The sequence below is a fragment of the Vicia villosa genome, linkage group LG7 (genome assembly GCF_029867415.1).
Source record: "Vicia villosa cultivar HV-30 ecotype Madison, WI linkage group LG7, Vvil1.0, whole genome shotgun sequence".
NCBI classification, from domain to species: Eukaryota; Viridiplantae; Streptophyta; class Magnoliopsida; order Fabales; family Fabaceae; genus Vicia; species Vicia villosa.
Genome location: NC_081186.1, coordinates 111,396,044 through 111,422,204, shown reverse-complemented (window position 1 = coordinate 111,422,204; position 26,161 = coordinate 111,396,044). Strand labels below are relative to the sequence as shown.

General features: G+C 33.0%; 3 protein-coding genes across 3 annotated transcripts; 1 reads left to right on the top strand and 2 right to left on the bottom strand.

The window, feature by feature from the left end:
• Nucleotides 1-3,554: 3,554 nt before the first annotated feature.
• On the bottom strand, nucleotides 3,555-3,959 carry LOC131618275 (uncharacterized). Its single transcript, XM_058889537.1, has one exon. It carries the CDS (start codon nucleotides 3,812-3,814, stop codon nucleotides 3,605-3,607), a length of 210 nt encoding a protein of 69 aa, XP_058745520.1. The 5' UTR covers nucleotides 3,815-3,959; the 3' UTR covers nucleotides 3,555-3,604.
• An 8,424-nt stretch (nucleotides 3,960-12,383) lies between these two features.
• LOC131616543 (pentatricopeptide repeat-containing protein At4g01030, mitochondrial) lies at nucleotides 12,384-16,243 on the top strand. The gene has a single exon (XM_058887906.1). The coding sequence runs from the start codon at nucleotides 12,538-12,540 to the stop codon at nucleotides 15,397-15,399; it is 2,862 nt and encodes a 953-aa protein (XP_058743889.1). The 5' UTR covers nucleotides 12,384-12,537; the 3' UTR covers nucleotides 15,400-16,243.
• A 230-nt stretch (nucleotides 16,244-16,473) lies between these two features.
• LOC131616544 (abscisic acid receptor PYL9-like) lies at nucleotides 16,474-18,336 on the bottom strand. Its single transcript, XM_058887907.1, has 3 exons — nucleotides 18,070-18,336; nucleotides 17,338-17,553; nucleotides 16,474-17,060 (listed from the first exon to the last, which is right to left on the bottom strand). The coding sequence occupies exons 1-3, from the start codon at nucleotides 18,196-18,198 to the stop codon at nucleotides 16,839-16,841; spliced, it is 567 nt and encodes a 188-aa protein (XP_058743890.1). The 5' UTR covers nucleotides 18,199-18,336; the 3' UTR covers nucleotides 16,474-16,838.
• Nucleotides 18,337-26,161: the final 7,825 nt, after the last annotated feature.

Genomic DNA, 26,161 nt, shown 5'->3' with positions numbered 1-26,161 from the left:
CGCATGTGGAGAAGTGGAAAAGGTCTGGAGATAGTTTCATCCAATGCATATCTCTTCATTGAGACATTTCGTAGGTTTCTCACATGTGTCTCTAGATTCATAGACTAGGGTATAACATTTCTCTCTAGAGTGTTCGACTGTACTCAAGAGTCGTTATTTTTTCGCGGTGTCATCTGATTTGTTGATGATTCGCCTTCTATTTATCTTCATTTTGTAGCCTTGATTCATTTCTTTCGTTGGATTATATAAAGCTTGCTTTGGCTTTTCAAATAATTTTTTGTTCTCTTTCACAAAAGAACTTGTATACCTTGTGAACCCTTTCGCCTTCTTCTTCTTCAAAGCTTTGGTGATTACTAATCATGTCATATTTTCTTCTTGTTTGGTTACACCGTTCCTAGTTCATCACATTATCTATCTCTTCTTGCCTAAGTAGTTTATTAACTCCATCTCTTACTCAGGTACCACTTTCAAAATATTTCCCTTGCATTTGCTTTTTTTATCTTTCATTAGTATTTTCCATGGCCAAATTAGAAAATCTTTCAGAAAATAAAAATGGAGTTGTTGGGGGATTCTCTGGTATCAACGATTTATGAGAATCCAAACACTTCACATGTGGATCTATGTGCTTGCAGGTACTGTCGAGGTAATTAAAGTGGCTTGCTGATAGCAAAGCTGCAATTAAATGTTTGCTTTTGATGATGACAACACCTAATACCCAATGATATCTCGTGAATTTCTTATCCCTTGAAGATAACTCAAACTATCGAAGATGCTCAAGATGTTTTATCAGGCTATTCTTTTGAGGATGCTTTTGAAGATCAAGTCATCTCTTTGAATTCAACACCTCATATCCGACGGTATTCAAGTGAAGACGTTTGTTTCAAGATTCTTTGGTGGTTCGGTCTATCAACTCTCAGATGATGGTAATCAACTTGAAGACATCTCAAGCCTCGTCAAGCTAAAAGATTATAAGTTCTTGTGTGATGCTTAAGTCAAAGATAATGATGCTAAGACTTGAAGTTTCAGAGTTGTGAAAAAGAAGAAGTGTGAAAGCTTGCATGGTAGTGTTTGTCTAGGTGACCAGTGTCTTGTAAAGGCACAAGGGCATTTCTGGAATTACTATGGAAAAATCACAGACACACTAAAAATCTTTGAGAACCCTCTCTATTTATTTGTTAAAACCGCCTAAAAATATCCATAAGGTCTAGTCAATCAGTTATGGAACTGTCGGATAAATTGGAAGCCTTTTTACAATTGAATAATGGATCATCCCTAACGTATAATCGATTATGGTTGGGACAATCTCTTGATTTGTAGCAGCTAAATAACAAAATATTCCACTTGTGGCTTGAACAATCGATTATTCATGTGTAATAATCTATTGGCCTGATAGATTATGACACTTATTTCGCCCATGGATTGTTTCCAAATCTAAACTAAATTTTGTCCTATAAATTGAGATTTTCTTTATCATTTCAAACAACTCAGAAAACAATTTTTGATCCTACTTTCTCACTCTTTCATCTTTTTATATAAATCTCTCGTTTTCGCACTTATATTTTTCCATTAGTCCCGAGAGTGTTCTTGTATTTAATGGGGATTATTTTTTTGGGTGATACAACAATTGTAATTTATTAAAAGTGTATTATCTCTTGAGTAAAGTTTTCTTCTATAAAAAGTTGTTTGATTGTGAGTTAAACTAGTAAAAGAAGACTTTTCTAAATACACCGCCACCATTCAATGGTGATAGGTTTGACTTGTGAAGATGTAGAATTAAAATATTCATTGAAAATATTAATATTAAATTGTGGGAAACTATAGTTAATGGTCCATTTATCCCCGTTCACTATATCAATGGTAAAGTAATAGATAAACATATTTTTCTTTGGACCGATGAAGGCAATAGAAAGATCAAACTTGATTTCAAAACTAAAAACTTTTTGACTATGTCTTTGGGTGAAAGCTCATTCCTTTATGTCCTTAATTCCAATTATGCCAATGAAGTGTGGGACACTCTTGAGATGGTCTATGGAGTATAGCTAAGCATCAAACAAGAGAGAATGAACACATGAGTCCAAGAAATTGAAACACCATATGAATGTGAATGTTATCTTCATAGATAATGTTCAACCATTGGAAACCTTGAAGGACGTGCTAGAACTTTCGTGATTAACAAATATCTAAGAATTAAGAATTGGAATTAGAAACCTGATCCAATTTTTAAATCGAGAGATGGAAGTGTTTATAATTTTCAAGAAATCATCGAGAAATGTAACGAGTTGATTCAACTGGCCAAAGATGAATGAATGAGCTCAAGAATCCTAGAAGAGTCAATAGCAACTTCATCAAAAAAAAATCTTTTGAAGAAGAAGAAGAAGAAAAGGTAACTCCAGTGGATTTATTTGAAAGAATAATTTTGGTGGACGAACACTCCTCAAAAGATTTGTCGTCTGATAAGCTTCATTAAAGAGAATATTTGATCCAATCAATGAAGAAGATGAAGAAGTTTCGTTCAACATAATCTTTGAAAGAAGAAATGAGGAAGTCTCATCAAGCAATATCTTTAAAGACTCAACATCAAGAAGAAATTTTAAAGAATCAACTTCTGATAAAATTTTGGAGATCCTTCAAATCTAGTATTCAATAAAGAGGACTAAATATTTGTTTAAAAATCTGAATAAATTAGAACGATTCAATTTAATTCAACTCAATATCTTGATTGTACTTAACCTTAAAACGAACAACATATTTGTGATGTCTCTTAACTCTTTAGTGTAGTGTGATGTCTTTTCTTCATTTTAGTCTATTTTTCTTTCTTTCATTATTTGTTTTCTAGCTATTTCTTTATAGGGAAAAGCTAACATGTGCCCTAAGAGCACAAGTTAATGAGATATTTATAGAAATATTTTCTTAGAACGCGTGGATTCAATGTATCAAAACTTTAAATATGACTTTATTGCATTTAATTATTTTTAACTTTTTCTAATTATAGTATCCTTAACATGTGCCCTAAGGGCACATGTTAGCATGACCCTTCTTTATATACATCTATTTATGATAATGTTCTCATCTTTATCTTTATGTATGTAAATCTTCTTATTCACCTATATAAGTGTGTGAACGTTTGCCATCATCACTCAAGAACAAAACTTGTATTTACCTCTTCCTTTTTATACAAAAAATTGCAATCATTTATCAACAAATAACCAATATTCATTGAGTACCAATTAAGGAATCAAAAAGTATGACTCCAAAGATTGCCCAACGAAATGGATTGAAACATCAAAAAAGTATTAAAAAGAAAGTTTAGAGATTGATTCCCAACACTAGTGAATTCAATGTCTCCTAAGAAATTAATCACTAACATTTTCTACAAGTAAAAAAAGAATTAAAAATAGAACTTTAAGATTACTATCACATTGAGTTTTATCATCTTTAATAGAACAATTCTATACTACTTTTATTTCTTGACTTAACCAACAAATAAACTTGTGACCAAAGACTAGTACTAGTTAATTACAAGAACCAACAAAAAAAAAACAATTTAAAGTTCAAAACACTGAAAAATCATTGTATACATAAAAACATGTAGTGAGATAATTAATCACCCCATGTACATATGGATTCTAATAGCTAACATGAAAATACAAACTAAAGCAAAGTAGATAATAGAATGAACAACTATGGACAATCCACTAGTTTGAAAGCTCCCAAACTCCACCATCTTGCCTTTACCAGGTATTTGAATAAGCAAACCAGGAGTCAAGAGAATGAAGAGCACCACTGACACAAAAACTGGCCCCCAATCTGACATCTTCACTCACTCTTTGTGATCCTTGATCTTCTCTTTCAATTGCTCTATGGTTTGTGGTTTTAGCAAATATATGAATGAATGCATATAAATAGAAAGGTTTTGAATTTAAGGTGTTACTTTGGAAGAAGAGACAAGAAATTGATGACTGGAAAGTGAGGAAAAAGTTAAGGTTACAAAATCAAGTGATTCTGATTCATTATTTTTGTACTTTTTACAACTCATGCCAACACAGATGCCACCAACCGTGCAAACTTAGCAACTAATTAAAGTTTATAATAATATACTGATAAATCATCAAAGACCAATGCCCACTTTTATTGAATTTTTATGGTTAAATTTTTATCTGTATTTTTTTTTATCAAACATACATACAAAATTAATTCCATTACAAGATCATTATTTAATAAAAAAATATTGAATTAATGTACTCTTCCTGTTCTTTATTAATAGTTATATTTAAAAAAAAATCTTATTCAATTGTCATTTCAAAAATTTAATGTAATATTGATGGTTAATTTGTCAATAATATTAATGATTAGTTGTAGATAAAAAATATAATAATAAAAGAAAAAATATTATTAAAAGTAGTAAATTAAAATTAATGTGATATATAAATTCCAGAAAAAACTTTTGGATAGTCTTACCAAAGTGAATCAGGCGAGAGCGAGACCTCGACAATTTTGTGTTTAACGGATTTTTTAGAAGGGGAATGAAGGACCGTCATTGTTGGGGTTCCAAAGCATCGTATGTACTCCTTTCTATGTTATTCATTGATTTGTCTCTAGTCCCCCCCCCCCTTCTTTCTCGATCTCTATGGATCTTTTTATATTGTAAATCTTTCCCCTCACTGAATGAATAGTCATGATCAATAGGCTTTATGGCCATAATACACGTAACCGTCCTTTAATGTTGGTCATAATAGGCTTTATGGTCATACGTAACTGTCCATTAGTTGTAGTCATAATAAGTAAATGACATTTGACCAACCTTGTAACATATGCCTCTTTGGCTTCCTTTTTCAAAAGATCCGATGAATTGAGTCTAAGACGGGCATATAACTCGCCCTCCGGCCTCAGATGACGGGACATATCTCGTTTCGGGATGGCCCTCCGAGAATCCGGCAGACTGAGTCTGGGATGAGCACAGAATTTATTGTCCGTCCTGACTCCATTAATGCTAGGCATATCCGATTCTTCTTCTTCGGCTTTAGTGAGTTTGTAACTCGGCTTTGAAAATTTCGGGATGTACATATGCCTCTTGATAATGAGGCCTAATGGAATGAAATGTTCGTACAAAAGAGTCCCGGAATTCCCTCCGCTTATAGAGGTTATACTCCAAGTCGGCCCTAAACCTTCACGAGGTCATCTTACACCCTGATGGCGTATGCTAATGCTAACGGGCTCTTATGAATAATGATTACAAGTATCACAAAAGAATCTGGTAGGTTCTAGACATAGAGAGGTTGGCGATCCCACTAGGGTTCTCGACCCGTTGACGTCGTAGAACCTGGTACGTTCTAGGCATGGAGAAGTCAGAGAGCCCAGTGGATTTTCGACCAATTTGCGTCTTAGAACCATGTATGTTTGAGACATAGAGTAGTCAAAGATCCCAGTGGGATCTCGACCTATTTGCATCTTAGAACTAGTTAGGTTCTAGATATTGAGTAGTCGGAGAGCCCAAGTAGGATCTCAACCTATTTGCATCTTATAACCGAGTAGGTTCTAGACAGAGACTAGTCATAGAGCCTCAGTGATGTCTCGACCTACTTGCAAATTAGAACTGAGTAGGTTCTAGACAGAGAGTAGTCGGAGAGCCCCGACAACGTCTCGACCTATTGAGGCTTTGTTTTATCTGTACCAATGCTTGGCCTTGTTTTAGGATTTGTAATACCCCCTGTGGATGTTTTATTCCCTTCTAAGGTACTTTGTGCTTATCATTTGGATGCCTTCTTCTTATTCTTAACTGTTTGTTTTAAGCCCCAAGTGTATCTTAACTGGTTTTAATACTTTGCAGGTATGTGTTACGCCTACATTGGAGGTATGTGTTAGCCTGATGCATATATTTGTCCAGCTTAATACCTTGTGAATTTAGGTCTACATCGGAGGTGTAATAGAAAATATGTTTTTCTTAGCCGGGATGTACATATGTAACCAGATGTGTGCTAGAAGACTGTCAATCTGGTCCAAAGTTTTCACTTTAACCTAGTATGTTTTAAAAGGTCACGGGTACTATGGCATGACCGGCGCTCAGAGCGCCAAAGGAGTTGTCGTGATATTGGTTCATAGTGTCAATAGACGTTGACCGACGTTCAAAGCCCCCTGGGGTTGACGTTAAATAGGGTCAGAGGCGCGAGGGCTTGACCGGGTCAGAGGTGCGAGGGCATGACCGATGTTTAGAGCCCCTTGGGGATTGATGTGAAATGGAGTCATAGGCGCGAGGGTGTGACTCCATTTCTCTACTTATGTCTTTGTGCGTGGAGTTTGACCCAAATCCCACCCGTATGTCCTTCGGATTATAGATATGTTGGTAATGTCCATTTGATTTTATTCCTTTGTCAAGAGTAATAGTTCTTATGCATTCGTTGTTTTGTTTCTTTCAATATTAAGCAGGTTTTTCACAACAGTATTTGTTGGCCACGGCTCCGCAATATTATCTCCTTTGATATGTAGTGTTATTAACACGAAACATGATAATAGAGTCCAATAGTGCAACCCTGCTATGATTTTGACTAGTCTAGAGTCTTGCGATCACGATAAACCCCAATCGACTTATGAAAGATTCAATTGACTCATGTTTATATCTTCTTGATATTGCTTGGGTTAATGAACCTTCACTTAACCCTAAAATTATCCGTCACTTAATTTCGGCTAACACTTTAACTTTTTCATATGTAAAAAGCATGGTTGAAATCTAAGATGCAAATTCAAATATTATTTGTGCCATATTGACCCTAATTTCAAATGATATTGATTAGTTTTGACATAAAACTTCTTAAACATGAAATCATTGTATCGGTATAACATATTTGACGTGGTCTTTATTATAAGAGAAAAATTATTTTTTATATATATATATATATATATATATATATATATATATATATATTGAATAATCAATTTATTTGAACTAAATATAAATTAGATACGTTGTTTATTCAATAAACATAAAAAAATAAAATTTCTTTTAAAAGAAGTATTTCATCTAGATCTATTTATAAGAATAGTTATTTTTTAGATACATTAAATAATTAATGCATATTTATATTATATAGACTAAATATATTATTTATTTAATAAATTAAAAAAACGATATTTTTTATGAATATAACTAAAGAGAAAATTTTTAAAATGCAACTACATGGATACTAAAAAAAAAAGGTCCGAGGGAGGATATGATTTGGTTAAATGCTAGGAAATAAATATTACATGTTTAAATATTCAAAATTTTATTTATAATGATAAAATATAATGAATATAAATGTTTTCTAAGTTAAAAACAAAAATAATAGAAAAAAAACCTTATCCAAAAACCCCATTAATGTCGTAAGATCCCTATCATATTGCTAGAGGTCTTTTACACTCATAATATAAAGTTTTTTCAAGAAATCAATCCTTTTTTTCTCTGTCTCACTAAATTTGTAAAGATCACAGCCCTTGAATGAAATGGGATCGCCAGTTCAATAAAGGGGAAACCTATACGTACCATTCTCCTCATACATAACCTTCGGACAATGACAACTACCCTAAACACAGACAAACTTATTTTTCCAATGCTTATAGTTGGAAGAATAAAGGGAGAAGAGAGTCTTTCTTTGGATGGAACTCACTGAGAATCATCTTCCCCAATTAACAAATTTTGTCTCATAAAAAGAAAATAATATGCTAAGATTAGGCATGATACCAAGTAACCAATAGATAATCTGAAATCCTCAGGCGAAGGACCAATTGTTCGAATGAAGCCAAAAAGGGACAATATTGATGGCCTTTAGGATGTTATCTTGAGAGATAGTGAACGTGATGAAAAATCAAAAGTTGATGATTACTCCACTGTAGATGTAGAAGTATTCACCCTCTACTCCATTAGACTGCCACATAAAAGCCTTTTCACTTTTTACACAAGGCTCTAAATTCACATCGACCTCATTTTCGGCATGTGAAACATGAACACCCACCCGATAAGCCTGAACCCAATCATCATCAATGTATAGAGAATAAATATTCATATCCTCCTAACATAAGGTGAGACTTTTTGAAGTTGAGAACGTCATAATAAAGCTATTCAGTCCTGAGGAAAAACACACCAAGTCACTATCATTATCAATAGGCACATCATTATCCGGACTATCGCTAGCTAATCTATCATAACTACTAAACATATTCATATCGACAAACCTCCAATCTACCTGCCCATCTTTCCATTTGGTGAATGGTGCACATGCAATGATAATTTGCATTTTTAGGCTTTAAGGTATTTTAAAAGTTTGTTTTGCACTAAGGATTGTCTGAATCCCCCTTCTACATCCTTTAGCACTTTCTCTTTAATTATTGTTCAAAAGACTACTCTTCTGACAATAGTTACAAAGCAAGAATTCTACCAAGATGTTATGAGCATGAAATCCTAGAAAGTCCTTAGTTTGAATGAGTTCCAACAAATTTTCTTTAAATTGTTCTGGGAGGATTCAAGGATGATATTTATAATTATGTTAAGTATACTTTTGACAAATGTTACATAGGTATTGGGCCTTAAAATAAGAGTTTGAATCATATGGGCTTTTTGACCCGACCTTAAAAAGTCTGATACCCATTAGAGATAGCTCGTATGGGCCTTAGGTAGCCCGTTTAGCCCATTTATCTCTAAATTCTAAAAATCATACTAATGCTTATGTTGTTTCACTCAAAAATAACACATTAAATTGTCTTCCTTCACTAAAAATTATCTCGCCTATTATATTCAATACAAGTAAAATATTATAAATTAATATAATTAAATTAATATTTAATGATTTCACTTTTCACTTCACAGCTTTCTCGTATTCTATTAGTTTGTGATATATTGGATATTTGTTTATTATTTTGAACAATTTCAAACTTGTATTATATTTAAAAACATGCTATGGTATTTTTTTAAAGTAATATAGTACTTAAAATGTATAATATTTAAAGTAATTTACTTTATATATTGTATTTGTAATAAATTTTAGGGTTAATACTCTCTTTTAGTCCTTTAACTAGATCACGAGATTCAATTTGGTCCCTTATCTAAAAAAGTATCATATTGATCCTTCAACTGTCCATAACGGACCCCGTTAGTCATTTCCAACAATTAGTAACGAATTTAGAGACCGGTTTCTTTTTTATCACTATTAGACAAAAGAGATTGACGTGGTACATTTTGAAAAATTGAGGGGCCAATATGATATTTTTTAAGTTAAATGTTCAAAATGAAATCTAAGATCAAATCAAAAGTATTAAGCCTAAATATTATGAAATTTATCATTACTATTTTTTAATAAAAAATTATTTTAAAAGCATGTTTAGAGTTGGGTATAGTCTATAAGGCATTTAGAATCGGATTCAGGTAATATATTTTGAGCCTATATTGTAACAAGTTTTTTTAGTCGGACCTTATAACTCAAGGCTCGTCGGGACCGAATCGTTTAGGGTTGGGTAGCCCGTTTAGAAAACTTTTTATATGGATCCTCAAGTGGCAGAGTCTTTTATGATTCTGATTTTGAAAGTTGATGATCCACACACTTTCAAGAAATTTTTGCCTATTAGCTTGTGTAATGTGACTTGTATGTTGTATCAACATTTTTGGTGAACCACTTTAGATTGATACTTAGTGAGATCGTAAGTCTTAGGTAGTGTAACTTCATTCCTGGTAGATGTATAATTGATAATATTATTATTCTCCAAAAGTTCATTTACCATATGTGAAAAGTCTAAGAAGAAACAAGATGATATTATTTATAAGCTTGATCTTGAGAAGGCTTATTAAAGAGTGTAATGGGATTTCTCCCTGAGACCCTTCATGACTTTATATTTTCTTCTAGAATCATCTCATTGATTATGAGTTGTATCTCCTTTACTTATAATTCTTTGTTGTTGAATGGGAAGAAGACTAAACACTTTAAATCTCTTTGTGGCCTCTGCTAAGGAGGTTCTTTATCCCCTGATGTTTTTGTTCTTTACATGTAAATTTTGGCAATTAACTTGATAAAGAAGTTCAAGAGGGTCACTAGAAACCTCTGCATATCATATATTGATCCTAAAATATCTCATTTATTCTTTACGGATGATGCACTACTCCCTGCAAAGGTAAAATTTTCTCAAGCACAATTCGTTGCTAATATTTTGGATGATTTTTGTTCTTTTTTTAGGTTTCAGATTGAGTTTAGATAATTCAAGAGCTCAGACCTCTAAAGGTGTCAGTCAAGCCACTAAAGGTGATCTTGAGAAACTTGCCAGTATAGGTTTACTAATCGGTTAGAAAAATAATTGAGATTCAAATATGGACGCACAAGGGAAGAGAATTTAGTAGAAATATATGATAAGTACCTTCAAAAATTGCTTCTTAGAAAGATAGAATATTGAACAAGACAATGCATGCCACTTTTGCCAATACTATTCTTAGTATTTGCCTATTTATAATGTACAAGTTTATTGGTTTCTTCAATATGTTTATAAGACCTTTGGATAAATTTGTGAGGAATTTTCTTTTATATGGTAAGAGAGATTGATCCATACATATGGTTGGTTGGAAAAGATTATTAATCCTAAAAAGTTAGGTAATTTAGGGATTCGTCTCACTCGATTACAAAACAAGAAACTTTGAGACTCACTTTTAGAAGATAAATATCTCTTTAAAGAAAATATGTTCCTAAATAAGAAAAAAAATGACTTAACTACATGGAAAGTTATTCTCAAGGCTTTGGATGTGTTAAAAGATGATTTAGTTTTTCATATAGAAGATGGAGATATTAATGTTTGATTTCAACTATGGCTCTCAAAACATCCTCTTTATGAGAATATCCAAGACATTTCTCTTCAGCCTATGGGCTTAAAGTTCAATCACCTAAGAGTTTATGATAGAAATATCATTACAGGTTTAAATTTTTCGGTGCCCCACGAAGTTACTAATTCGATTCAAAGATTGCAACCGATTGTTGTTACTTCTATTAAAGATTGTTGGTTACGAAGTAAAAATCTTAATTGCGAATATAATACCAAAAACGAGTTTCATTGGATGTCATCAATACATCACCGTCATTATTCTAAATATAATTGTAATTGGATGTCGAAGCTACCTCTTGGAACAAGTTCAATTTTTATTTGGTAGATTTGTCATAACTCACTTCAAACCAAATGTGTCTTGCTATATTGAGGTATTAATATTTCTCACACATATCAAGTGTGACTTTTCATATATCTCTACAAAGTTTCTTGAAGTTGATAATGTGAAATTAAATTTAATACAAAACATGGTTAGTGAGGTTGGTTATATAACTCTTTTTATTATGTGGAGTCTCTCTGGTGCAAAAAGAAATTGTCTTTGAAGGAAACTAACCTTTTAAAAATAATTCAAAACAATACTATTAATGAGTGCAACATCCCTATTCACCATATTCTCAAAAGGGGAACTCTTACGCGTATATTCTTGTCAAGTTAGATGTTATTCACATGAGATCTCTTGCGATGATGCATAAGTGGTTGTCTTGTCTCTCTTCTGCACTATTAACAAATGTTATAGAGTATCATTTATTGATTTTTTTTCAAAATAACCATCTTTCCCAACTTAATGTCCAAACTAACCATCTTTTCCAACTATATACCAAACTATCCATGTTTCAAACAAAAAAAAATCGCATCAAAGAGCATGCGCCAGTGTGTATTCATTTTTATTTTATTTGCTATATACATGCACCAATTAATTTGACGCCTAAGTACAATTTTGAGAGCACGCGTCAATTGTTCTAGCGCATGCTCTTTGTTGTAATTTTTTGTTTGAAATATGAATAATTTGACCATGGATCGTCTCCTTCTCTCCTTCACAAAAACAAGTGTAGTAGAATTAATTGCATCAAGAAAAAATGATAAAAAGAAGAAGAGAGAGAAAATATTAGAGAGATATAGAGAGAAAAGTGTGAAGGAGATAATTGGAGAGAAGAAATTGAAGGAGATGATCCAAGTCCGAATAATTTGTTATATAGTTAGAAAAGATGATTATTTTTGAATTTAAGTTGAAGAATATTTGTGTAAAAAAAAGTTGGGAAATATATTTATTTAAAAAAAATCTCATTTATTACCATATACTAATCATTTATTTTGTTTTATTTTTGCTTTCTTTTTTTCTTTTTTCTCTCCTATAACAACAATAAAACATTAGAGATACTTACAACATATATAATTAAAGGTTATGTCTCTAATTGCTCTAAGAAATGCTTTAATAAATTCATAAAAAAATAATTTGAATTTTAAATCCATATGAAATTTTTGGCAAAGCAATAAATACATTATTTTTTTAATGTAAAAATTCAAAAATAAAAAATAAACATAGAAATTACACCTAATCACACTGACCCAGCCACTTAAACTTCTCTATGTTCAACACTTGAACTCTCAGTTCCAAGGATAACCTTATCCCAAAATCTCAAATCCCTACACCCCCAAACCTTAACACAATTTCTAACATCAAATTTTTATGGTACTAATTCCTTCATTCCAATGACTTTTTGTAATTTTTCTAAGCAACAAATCTTCATAGATAATCTATCCCCTTTTCATCATCTTAATCCTTATTCTCATCAAAACCCTAAAAAAAATCACATGCTACCTAAAAGCCTTTCACCCCCTTTGATTTCTCTTCCAATTCCAGACACCCATTTTCCTCCTTCTTCTTCTATTCAATTCTCACCACAAAAAATTTCTCCTTTTTTTCACCCTTATGATGAATCCAATGAGTTAAGAACTTTGAATTCTGTCAAAGAAATGCATGCCCAGATGGTTAAAAGCCCTAAAAATGTTAACTTTACTACAATGGATGGAACCATGATGAGAAACTATTTGGAGTTTGGTGATTTTGTGTCAGCAATAAAAGTGTTCTTTGTGGGTTTTGCCAGGAATTATCTTTTGTACAATTCTTTTATGGAAGAATTTGAAAGTTTTGGAGGTGACCCATTTGAGATTCTGGTGGTTTTCAATGAATTGCATAGTAAAGGTGTGGAATTTGATAGTAAAGCTTTCACCTTTGTTATGAAAATTTGTTTGGCTTTAAGAGATTTATATGTTGGTTTGGAAATTCATGCTTGTTTGATCAAGAAAGGGTTTCATGATGATGTACACTTGAATTGTGCATTGATCAATTTCTATGAGAAATGTTTGAGTATAGATAAGGCAAATCAAGTATTTCATGAGACTCGATATCAAGAAGATTTTTTGTGGAATACGGTAGTTATGGCGAATTTGAGGAGCGAGAAATGGAAGAATGCCTTAGAATTGTTTGGTAATATGCAGAGAGTTTCTGCAAAGGCTACTCCTGGTATCATTGTTAAGATGTTGCAAGCATGTGGAAAATTAAGAGCTCTCAATGAAGGAAAACAGCTTCATGGGTATGCTTTAAGATTTGGACTAGTTTCGAATACTTTAGTTTGCAATTCCATTATTAGTATGTACTCTAGAAACAATAGATTTGAACTAGCTAGAGCAGTTTTTGATTCGATGGAGGTTTGTAATCGTAGCTTATCATCTTGGAACTCGATAATTTCGAGTTATACGGTTGATGGTTGTGTGAGTGATGCATTCGATGTTATCGTCAAAGAAATGAAGTGTTCTGGTGTTAAACCTGATATTATAACTTGCAATTCGGTTTTGTCGGGTTATGTTCTTCAGGGGTCATACGAAAAGGTTCTCACTAGTTTTCGGAGCTTGTGTTATGCAGGCTTCAAGCCAGATTCATGCTCGGTAACTAGTGCTCTAAAGGCAGTTATTGAATTAGGTTTGTTTAAATTCGGGAAAGAAATCCATGGTTACGTAATGAGAAGTAGTCTTAACTGTGATGTCTATGTTTGCACTACATTGGTGGATATGTATGTTAAGAATGATTGCTTAGAAAAGGCTCATGCAGTGTTCCGTCACGCGAAGAACAAAAATATCTATACCTGGAATTCATTGATATCAGGTTACTCCTTCAAGGGACTGTTTGGTGACGCCGAAGAACTATTGAATCAGATGGAGGAGGAAGGGATAGAACCTGATTTGGTGACATGGAATTGTTTCGTTTCAGGTTATTCAATGCGAGGCCGGATCAAGGAAGCTTTGGCTGTGATGAATCGGATCAAAAGTTCTGGAGTTACTCCTAGTGTGGTGTCTTGGACTGCTTTGATATCAGGATGTTCTCAAAACGGGAAATACACCAATGCCCTACAGATTTTCAGCAAAATGCAAGCCGAAAATGTAAAACCTCACTCGGCAACGATTTGCAGCTTACTTCGTGCATGTGCAGGACTGTCTCTGTTGAAGAAAGGCGAAGAGATTCACTGCTTTAGTATGAGACTTGGGATCGCAGATGATATATACGTTGAAACAGCGCTCATTGATATGTATATTAAAGCAGGAAAATTAGAAGTAGCACATAATGTTTTTAGCAAAATTCAAGAGAAAACGCTTGCTTGTTGGAATTGCATGATGATGGGACATGCTATACATGGCCATGGTGAAGAGGTAATGATTCTCTATGACAAAATGCGCGAAAAGGGCATTAGACCTGACGCGATAACATTCACAGCTCTTCTATCTGGCTGCAAGAATTCAGGTTTAGTCGATGAAGGATGGAAATTCTTTGACAGTATGCAAGAAGATTATAATATTATTCCAACGATTGAGCACTACTGTTGCATGGTAGACCTTCTTGGAAAAGCTGGTTTTCTTGATGAAGCTTCAGATTTCATCAAAACTATGCCAATAAAGCCGGATGCGAGTATTTGGGGTGCTCTTCTTAAAGCCTGCAGAATTCACAAAAACATTAAGCTAGCAGAGATTGCAGCAGAGAAGCTTTTCAAGATGGAACCGAATAATTCTGCTAACTACGTGTTGATGATGAATTTATATTCGAGTTTAAACCAATGGGATGACGTGGAACGTGTTAAATGCTTGATGATTGCTTTGGGGATGAGAAGTCCACCTGTTTGGAGCTGGACACAAGTTAATCAGCGTATTCATATGTTTTCGACATATGGAAAACCACATCCAGAACAAGGAGAAATATATTTCGAGCTATATCGATTAATTTCCGAGATACAAAATCTTGGTTATGTAGCTGATCTCAGTTGTGTATGTCATAACATTGATGACAATGAGAAAGAGAAGATTCTTCTGAGTCACACAGAGAAGTTGGCAATGGTATATGGAGTAATGAAAATGAAAGGTGGATCACCAATTAGGGTTGTTAAGAACACGAGAATTTGTTGCGACTGTCATACAGTTGCAAAGTACATTTCTTTGGCTCGAAATTGCGAGATTTTACTTAAAGATGCTGGCCGTTTTCACCATTTTAAGGACGGAAAATGTGCCTGTAATGATTGTTGGTAAAAAGAGACTAAACAGAAAAACTTTAAGCATTTTACTCTTGTTGCGGGCGAGTCTTTGCGCAACAGTAAGATTGATGCCTTGTGATAGAAGGTTTATGAGTTCAAATTCTGAAAGCGACCTCTTCATAGGAAAAAACTTGATCCGTTTCTTGATTTTGTTGAGGGCGAGCGTTGTTGCAAAAACTTGATCCGTTTCTTGCTCTTGTTGAGGGTGAGTCTTGGCGCAACGGTAAGGTTGATGCCTTGTGACAGAAGGTTTACGAGTTCCATTTCTGAAAGCAACCTCTTAGAAAAAAACTTGATCTGTTCACCTTAAATAGTTTACTTCTTCAGCAAGTCACATAATGAAAAGGTTGGAACAGATACTTTACTTGGGAGTCAACAACATCATCATCAGGATACCATGCAAGTTAAGTTACAAACATCTACCAGACTACAATTTGTGACTCAGATATTGATTTTCCCAACAAGTGCTATAGAGCTTTGGTTCAGTAGGATATTAAATTCTGAGTATGTTAACCATTTGCAATATTGTATGATTTACAACATAAAAGAATTGTGATATCGTACATCCTACACACATGAAAGTGGTATGCATAAAATAATTGTACCGATTCATGCAACAACAGTTTATCCCATTAAGTGAGGTCGGCTTCGTAGATTAACTTTGGTCATTATGTTCTATGCAATACCATGATTTTATCGTTCATCTCGAGAACTTTTTTAATAAATTCTCATATTGTTTTGAAACACTTTCTTAATAGAGGCATTTTTCTTCCTTATAAAAAGGCAACAAAAGAAAAGGACAAGTTGAGTTTAAGGTACTTGCAATACTTGAAAGAAGAACTAGTAGCAAAACATGTTTTATTGTGTTCTAAACAAAACAAAGTCCTAAACAAGGAGAATGTAAAATACATAGCTGACACTACTTGTAAGAAGAAAAGTAACTAATTCTTTCTATTTTGCTACTAAACAAAAAGCACAAATGACTCCATAAATAGTCTTTTTCTTTTCCAACAAAAGTATTTACAAATAACTGTAATAACAGAACAACATCCACAAAATCCAAGAAGAATTTAACAGGTAAAAGAAACAACTTTTCCATTCCCAAACTCACTTCTGCTTATGAAATCTAGATTCTCATACAGAAACTAGAGTTGAGATCCTCTCCGCTGACCGAACAATCACCGAGAGGATCCTAACTTCAGTTTTCGAAACAAGAACACACAGCTAAAAAAGTTGTAGGGATATGGTTTGGGGAGGAGAATGTGTCCATGATAAGAGAAGAAAAATAAAACATCCAAAACTTCTGAGGAACACAGGAAGGAATAAAATTCATATTTCCAACCATACTCCACACTTGGAAGACTTGGGATCAGAAATCAAAGGATCATAAATTTTGTATGGCGAAACTCGACTTCTTTCTCCCTTTATACATTCTTATTGATTGATATTGATAGGATCGGTTCGACCCTGCACGGCCATCCTCTCCGAGACATCAGCTAAAGAACTCAAATTGCACCTGATCAACGCCTCTACAAAGTAACACGTTTCATCTTTCGTGTTCCCTTCAGGCACGTCCACGACAAATGATTCAATCACCATTGTTCCTGGTCTTCCATCAATAACCTCCGGATGCACAGTGATTATGGAAGAATAATTCTGCAAATTCAATAACACACAGTTCACATCTGATAATAAAACTAGCAAAGTTAGTAGCTGTGTAAGGACATCAGATGCAAGAGCGTTAGTTCAAACCCGCAAACTCCCACATTCTTGCCACTAAAAAACTAGCAAATATATTTCTTAGTATCAACATAACATATAAAATGAATTGAGTAACCAAGATTACAATGAAATTGCAACATTCACACAATCATAATCAGATCAAACAGTTCACAAAACAAACAGATTTATCACAAGGATGATTCATACATACCCTGAGCCTATGATCACCACCAACAATTCTGATACCGAGAATATGTTCTTCATCATCAAGCTGTTCCAACCTCTCAGTACTAGTTGTAGCTGGAAGACCAGATTTAACATTCACTTCTCTAACACTTCCAATGCCAAGATCACCTTGCATAATACATCTGCTAACAAATGGTTTATATTTCTGTGGCTGATCAAATCTTCTAACCAAAGACCAAACCTGAAGAAAAAAAATACAAATAATTAGAACAATCAAAAACCCCTTTTCACACAAAATTACAACATCACATCACAAATCTCAATTACTAAAAATCAACAAATCCAAATCCAGCCTTTAATTTTTCTGATTTTGTTTCTCTATCCAAAATGAAAACAACCCTTTTCCAAAAAAATCATATCACAGCCATAAACCAATCAAAAATTGCATCTTTAAGGTGAAAAATTCAATTTTTACAACACCCTTACAAATATGAGCATAAAAATTCAATTTTTACAACTCCCACATAAAACCCAAATCTAGAATAAGAATCCATTACAAAGAAAGACAGACACACACAAAAATCCAATAGAAACCACCTCAAAAACAAGTAAAAGTCAAGATCTTTAAAGAAGTGAAAAAAAAAAAGTTTCTTTTTTTATTCCACCAAATCAATCAAACCCTTAAAAAAGAGAAACCCAATTGAGAAAAAACCAAAAAAAGTTAAATTGTTGAAAGAAAAAGTGAAAAAAAACTAACAAGATGAACAGGGGCTTTGATGTGTTTAACAAGAGCAGAGGAACACTGATTGTCTCTTAAATCATGTTTGTGATGTCTTCTTATGTACTGTGTTTCAATAGCGGTGTGATGTTCACCACCGTTGTTCATGTTGATGGATGATTATGGTTTTGATGGCTAGAAGAAGAAGAAGAAGATAGAACAAGTGGTGGTGAGGGATAAGCTTGAGAAAGAAAGAGAAAGAGAAAGAGAGAGAGAGAAAAGAAAGTAGTTGGTGTAAAAAAGTGTCAACCTTACTTGGCTTAGCTTGGCAGTTCATCAAAATTTCATGAATCCACCGACAATCATTTATTTTATTTCTTACTTTTTTTCTTTTAATTTTTTTAATAATTATATTATAATTATTTTTTAAAAAAATTATAAATATTAATAAAATTTAATATTAATATTACATCGTAAATAAATAAATAAATGCTACGATTAAATCTTAAATCAACCGTTTATATTCATTTAACTGATTTTTCCATCCACCTATGTCATATTATAGGGATGACAAATAGATATGTCTATTTTATTTAGATCGATCCTACAAAAATTTGATAAAACTAGAATGGAACATACTATTGTATAGATGCGAATTTAAAATTTTATTTCGTTTTGAAAAAAATAAGATGAAATAGAGAGGATTCACAAAGACTGCACCTTTTTAATTTAAAAATTATTTAATAAAACACAGAACTGACGAATATATTAAAAGATTAAAATATAATTTTGACAAATCCTAAAAAAAGAATTAAGATAAAATGAACATATTCCAAAGGTCAAACATGTTTTATCACTCCTAATTATAATATTAAACTTTTAGTAATGTTCTAATAATTTTCTCATCACTTTTAATTTTCATTTATTTGCCATTTGCTATGTTGTAGAAAATATTATATTTATGCTTTTGAATTCTAATTTGTTTATTTTTAATTGTTATAAAAAGATAATCAATTTTTGCTGAAGTTTGATTCCTTTCATTCACACAATTTTTTTATTTGAAGTTCTTGTGATACATGCATGCATCTCTATTTGCAGAGTTTTTGTGTCTAGATCAATGTCAAACAAATATTTTACTTAATAAAAGTGGCAACTTTCAAAAAATACTCTTTTAAATTTGTATGAACAAAGTTCTAAATTGTATATTTAGGACATGAGTATATATTAAGTGTGCCACATGATATTGGTTAACATGTACACCAATGTCAACATCAAAATTGAGCATATTATGGGTGGGTAACTTTATTTTTATCTATTTCATGCTAGAGTTCATCTTTCTCCTTAGCCTATTATTCTTGTTGCCTCTTAGAATATGGAAGAGACAAAAGGATCTTCATTCACTTTTTGAAATTATGCAATCATAAAATGTAGTTCATATATTGAAATTTTAGCAATTAAAGTTTTTACTTGAGTTTATAAGTTTTTCTAGAATTTTATTTATGATATAGAGAAATTAACGGTTTTTAGGATAATGGATTTGGAAATTCATAATTTAAACTTGAATTCTTCCAATAGTTAGTCTCTAAGTGAACTTCAATAATTATGAGTTTAATTATGTAATCAAATTTTTTTGTTAAATTTAATTATTTAATAAGTGTTTTCTTAATCTTCATTTGCCTCCTATTTCAACTTTTGACTTTTATAAAATTAGTGTTAGATAACTTTTTTTTTAGGTAAAGGTCCAACTCATTCACGGTCTTACCATTAAGTATGAGAGCTCAGATCATTCGCTATCAATGCATCTATTCGAGATCATCCGATCTATCTAAGGATCCTATGAGGTAGCTGATGGCATCTATATCCAAAATACGACTTAGAATTTTAAGATCTCAGAGTGGTCATATTCTAACTTCATACTAATTAGAGGTTATTAATGATCTTATGAGACATGAGACAGTTGATGGCATCCATATTCAAAAAATGACTCACGATTTTAAGATCATAGAGTAGTCATATTTTAGCTTCATATTAGTTGGAGGTCATCTAATGGAGGCCATATAACGGAGGTCGTCTAACAGTCCTATGAGGCCGTTGATGGAATTCATATCCAAAGAACAACTCACAATTTTAAAAAGATAAGGTGGTCATGCTCTAGCTTCATACGAATTAGAGGTTGGTCAAGCATTCCAAAAGCGTCATGATGGACAATTAGATTCATTAATGTTAGCTCACTAAGGAAGCTAACTTTGAAAAAGCTCATATTATATCAAAATTTAGAGATAGTTTGCTCTAGTAATACATATGGTCAAAATTAAATGATTTCTAAAGACCATTAGACACACCATTAAAAAGTACTATGCAAAATCTTCTAACATATGACATCTAAGATAGATAGAAGGTTCTATAACCTCAAAATTCTAAACTCCTGTTATAAAGTAAGAATGTAATTCAATCTCAAGCATACAATATTCTAAAACTTTGAATCTATCACTCATAGTCGTAAATAACTTGATCGTCAAAATATTTACATATATATTTCTTATTATTGAACACATTATTAAGGTCGTCTTATGAAAATTCATTATCACCATCAACAACAAAAAATTCTATCATAATCAATATATATATATATATATATATATATATATATATATATATATATATATATATATATATATATATATATATATATATATATATATACTTGAAGTTGTTTTGGGTCAAAGATGAATAAGTGAGATTAAGATTCACCTAGCCTTCAAATACTTCCTGAAAATTTGCAAAGACACCATTTAAAATTTTCTTTTGCCAAAGGAATAATTCAAACAAAAACTTTATTGGAAGTGTACATAAAATTTATAGACAAATATAATAAAATAAAATACTATGATAATCAATAATTTAGTTATACCATTTGATTAATCAAAATGTTCATATTTGTAAATTGTTTAGAATTTGGAGAATTTACATTTTTATTAACTTTAATTTCTAGAAAAACTAGTAACACCATAATTTTAACTTCTTATAAAAAGTGCATTTAATTATTAAATAAAAAAAAGAGAGATGCATTTAAGAATATCGCAAATTTCAAATCTGATTTTGACGTATAACTAATTATTGCAATTGGCGGTGTCCACTGTATATTCCACTTGGAATGCAACAAATATTAATATATTATCTTAAAATAATTACTTTAAAATGCATAATTTATTTTTCGTGAAAGTTCTGGAACCCAGAAAAAGTTATCATAATTTTTACAAAGTTCATAGAATTTATATTCTCAGCAATATTTGCCATCTATTTTTTTTTTTTTTTGACCAAATATTTGCCATCTATTAAAACTCGCTGTTGTATGTAGTTTTTTTTTTTGGGTTAAAAAACATGTTTTATTTTAGATTTATCTTTTTTTTTCTTAAAGTATATTATCCTATTTAGAAAATAATATATATCTATTGATTTTATTTTTATTTTTATTTTTATTTTTATATATGTGCTTGTCAAAAAAAAGTGTGAGTGTTTTGAAAGTATATCCGCAGCATCTTTATTCACGAAGGTTTTGTGGATGAGATGTGACCCCATGCTTGCATCCAATACTAGCCTTTCAATGTTCGACTAAAAAGACAAAGTTGCATGGATCAATCTTTATTTATAATAATAATAATAATAATATTAATAATAATTATTCACTGTATAAGTGAGAAGATATATATATATATATATATATATATATATATATATATATATATATATATAATTGTTGGAACAAGCATTTCTAGAACAATATCAATTTATTTGATTAATGCAACCATTTGATTAAACGCTCTTCTCACTCGAGTGATGCACACACAAGATTCTAATGTTTAAGTTTGTTTTTCACACTTTAGAAATTGAGAAGAAAAATAAAGATTGAAAGAAAAAGAGTATGGAGGAAGAATAGAGTATATATTGCATTAACTCGATTTTTTACAAAGTTAGAAACCTACATATCTTGAGATTACTTACACACTTAAGTAATTTTCTTTTGGTCCAACCAACTTCCTAAGTCAAATTCTGTTACATAACAGAACTTTCACAACTACTTAGTTAGTTACTTGTTTTCTAAGTAACACATGACACTATGAATTGTACTTTCAACATATCATCTAATTCACATTATTAGACTTTCTACATTCATCATGCTTCTCAATCTTTTGAACAATTCAACTTGCACAACTTTGGCCATTATGTCAGCAATTTGATTCTCACTTTTGCAATGCTCAAAACACAACCTTCCATTGCTTACTTTCTCTCTAAGATAGTGAAATATAATTTCAATATGCTTACTTCTTTCATGTGCGATTAAGTTCTTAGTCAAGTTGATAGCAAACATGTTATCAATTCTCATAGTCATAGATTCATGATTCTTGACTTCAATCTCATCAATTAGATTTACCATCCATATTGCTCGACAGACACAAAGGGAAACTGATATGTATTCTATTTCACATGATGACAATGCTACTACTAGTTCCTTTCTTGAGTTCCAAGAAATTGGTGCACCACCTAACATAAACACATAATTAATTGTGGACTTTCTATCCTCCACATCACCACGCCAACTTGAGTCAGTGTATCCCATAATTTTTCACTTATTTCCTTCATCTGTTATTGGTAATAATATCACCTAGTCTAGTGTGCCGTCAAGATACCTCAGTATCCTCTGTGTGGCTCCAAGATGTGATAAATTTGGCTTCTACATGAATCTACTCAACATGCCTACATTATATGCTAGGTCAGGCTTTATATAACAAAGATATCTCAATAATCCAATAAATCTTCTATATTGTGTTGGATTAACATCATCTTCATTTGAATCCTTTGTCAATTGCAGTTTTGGTTCAGCTGGTGTTGAAGCAGTGTTACAATCCCCCATCTTAAATCTCTCGACTATCTCACTAGCATATCTTATTTGGTGCATCATGATCCATCTTCCACACTTGTAGAACTCAATTCCAATGAAGTATGAGATGTCGCCAATATCTGACATCTTAAATTCATTGCTCAAGTTAACTTTGAAATCTTCAATTTCTTTCTTCCAGTTACATGTGATTAACAGATCATCTACAAAGAGACAAAGTATTAACAACTCACCTTTTCTCCTTTTGAAATACACACCATATTCAGTTGTACACTTTACAAATTCCTTCTCTCTTAGGAAGCCACCGGTCTTCTTATTCCGAGCTCTTGGAGCTTGTGTAAGCCCATACAATGCCTTATGCATTTTGCACACTTTGCTCTTTTGGCCTTCCTTCTCAAAACCAACAAGTTGTGACACATTTTACTTTTAATCTAAAGAGTCATTCATAAATTTACATATTACATCCATGTGACACATTCGCTAGTGTTAGCTGAAGATTTCGTTTGAGAAGAATGTCTTTCGAAGATTTGGAATTCAAAGGAAGATGGTTACTGATGATCATCTTTGAAGATAAAAATGGCTACTGATGGCCATGCTTCGAGAATGATGTTTAAGTTGGAACAAAGATAGTGAGCGCCGAAGCTAAATTCGAAAAGAATGGTCTTTGGGACTTAGACGTTTTTTGCGAAATATGCGAAGTACTGAAGCTTAGCGTGTTTTCGTGGCATTCTCGATTATGATTACGTTGCCACGCGTCGAAAGAGGATTCAGGCGGGAGGATTTGAATTTCGAAGTAGTTTATATAACTGCACAAAGACAGATGGCATCCCAGGGATTCTCGAAGAATAACGTGGCATCAGATTAGTGTAGGACCGTTAGGGTCAAATTTAGTATAAATAAGGGTCTTAGTATTAGGATTCCGTGTGTTCATTTTGTACAAATCACTCACATATTACTCAAGTATCAAGTGTTAAGAGAAAGAGTTCGCTGAGAAATGTACGTATGACACCAACACCATTTTAAATACATGTGTATTTTTCTTTATTCAAGTATCTTTCGATATTACTGCATTCCATTTACTTTATGTCATTTATATTCCTGCACTCTTTACTTTCATGTCATCTAATTTTCGAAGCATTTAACTTTTCTGCACTTTAAGATTCTTGCACTTTTACAGTTTTGTCTTATGTTTTATCTTTAACTTACCTTTCGCTGATGTTATATTTACGTGTATAACAAGGTGATTGCTAATCTTTATTTCCTTGATTAAGTATTTCTTATTTCGAGACACACCAACCATAGACATAATTCGAAGTATCATGAATAACAACCTTTTTGACTATGTCCTAGGATCAATCTAGTCGATCCTGCGAGTAACCAAATCATATTTATTATAGTTTGGAAGACTAGCGGTTGTTTACCGGAAATCACCGTAAACAAATTGGCACGCCCAGTGGGACAGTGTCAAGCAGATTGTTATTAATCGATTGTTTTGTTTTGTCTAGAAAATATCAAGACCTTGTATGAACCTTAAGAACGGTAAATTAACAAACAGTGCACAACCGATTCCCAAACGAAGGTACAACAAGAAAATGGTCGTTACGACCAGTGCAGGGGGAGATCAAGATCCCTCACAAGGGTCAGGAACAGGAGCGGCAAATTCTACGCATGTTTCGACTTTTACTCAAGGAGCGCAGGATATACCGGGTCCGACTGGATCGAGACCTATGGATAGTTCCCAGGCTATACCTGAAAATAATGCAGCAACAACAGGGACTATTCCAGTTTCAGTGTCGACTACCACGCCTCCATCCTCAAGTGCGAGCAAAATGCAACTTGCCTCGACAAATGCTTCAAATCAGTTATTTACCCCAGGATCATCCGCGTTCGAATGGAGACCAAACAGTCAATATGGAATGCCATATCCATACATGACAGGTACACGAGGAGCAGGACCTACATACACTACAACTAACCCAGCAACGTTTTCGCCAAATGCTGGTTCAGTGGGTCGAAGCGCACAAAACACCGGCTTCTCTGCCGAAATACCCAATTTTACCACAAGCAATCAAGCAGCATTCCGACAAGAGATGGACGCAAGTAACCACGATATGTTAGGAATCCTGGCCAAAGAATTAGCGTCAATCTTAAATCCATTAGCAACCAATATTTCTAATACTAATCGAGAGAATGTGGAAACTTTTCAAAAAATATCTTCCCAAATGAGTCGAATGGCAGAATTCATGGGAGTTCAACAACCCAGGCGGAGAAATAACCAATCCTCTTATCGAGAAGGCGATCCCATTATAGAACGTATCCAAAATGCGGTTCCTCCGCCTGGTGCAACCACTGCTGGCGTGATTCCTCCACAAAGAACAACAATGCTCGAAAGGAATCGGGTAATAGATTTAGAGGCTTCGAATCAAAGAACTGTTCCCGTCCAGCAAGAGTTTGAGGAAGAAAGACCCAGATTAAGGGTAATAGGTAGGAACGAACACCCAGACGAAGTAGTTCAGAGAGTCAGGAGAGAAAACCTGGCTACAGAGAATAACCTAACTGCCATGATAGAGAGAGTTATGGCCAATAATGGCCTCAGTACTGGACTTCGACGTCCAAATTATACATCCCCCATAGCGGATTATATTATGCAAACAGAATTACCAAGAGGGACCAAAGTACCCAAATTCACAAAGTTTTCAGGGGACACTAGTGAATCAACGGTGGAACATATTGCCAGGTATCTGACAGAAGCAGGAGATTTAGCAGGGAATGAGGATTTAAGGATTAAATACTTCCCTAGTTCGCTGACAAAAAATGCTTTTGTTTGGTTCACTACCTTACCCCCAAATTCGATAGATGCTTGGGCAAACTTGGAAAGATTATTCCATGAACAATTCTACATGGGTCAAACCAAGATAAGTCTGAAAGAATTGGCTAGCATCAAGAGGAAGTTCACAGAACCTATAGATGAGTATCTAAACAGGTTCCGTTTGTTAAAGTCAAGATGTTTCACGATTGTCCCAGAGCATGAACTAGTCGAAATGGCTACTGGTGGTTTAGATTATTCAATTAGAAAGAAACTGGATACTCAATATCTAAGGGATATGGCCCAGTTGGCAGATAGGGTTCGACAGGTCGAACGCTTAAAAGCAGAAAAGGCTAGGGCAAACAAGGGCTACAAGAAAGAAAGGGTAGCATACGTCGAAGCTGAAGACGTTGACAGTGAATCTTTCG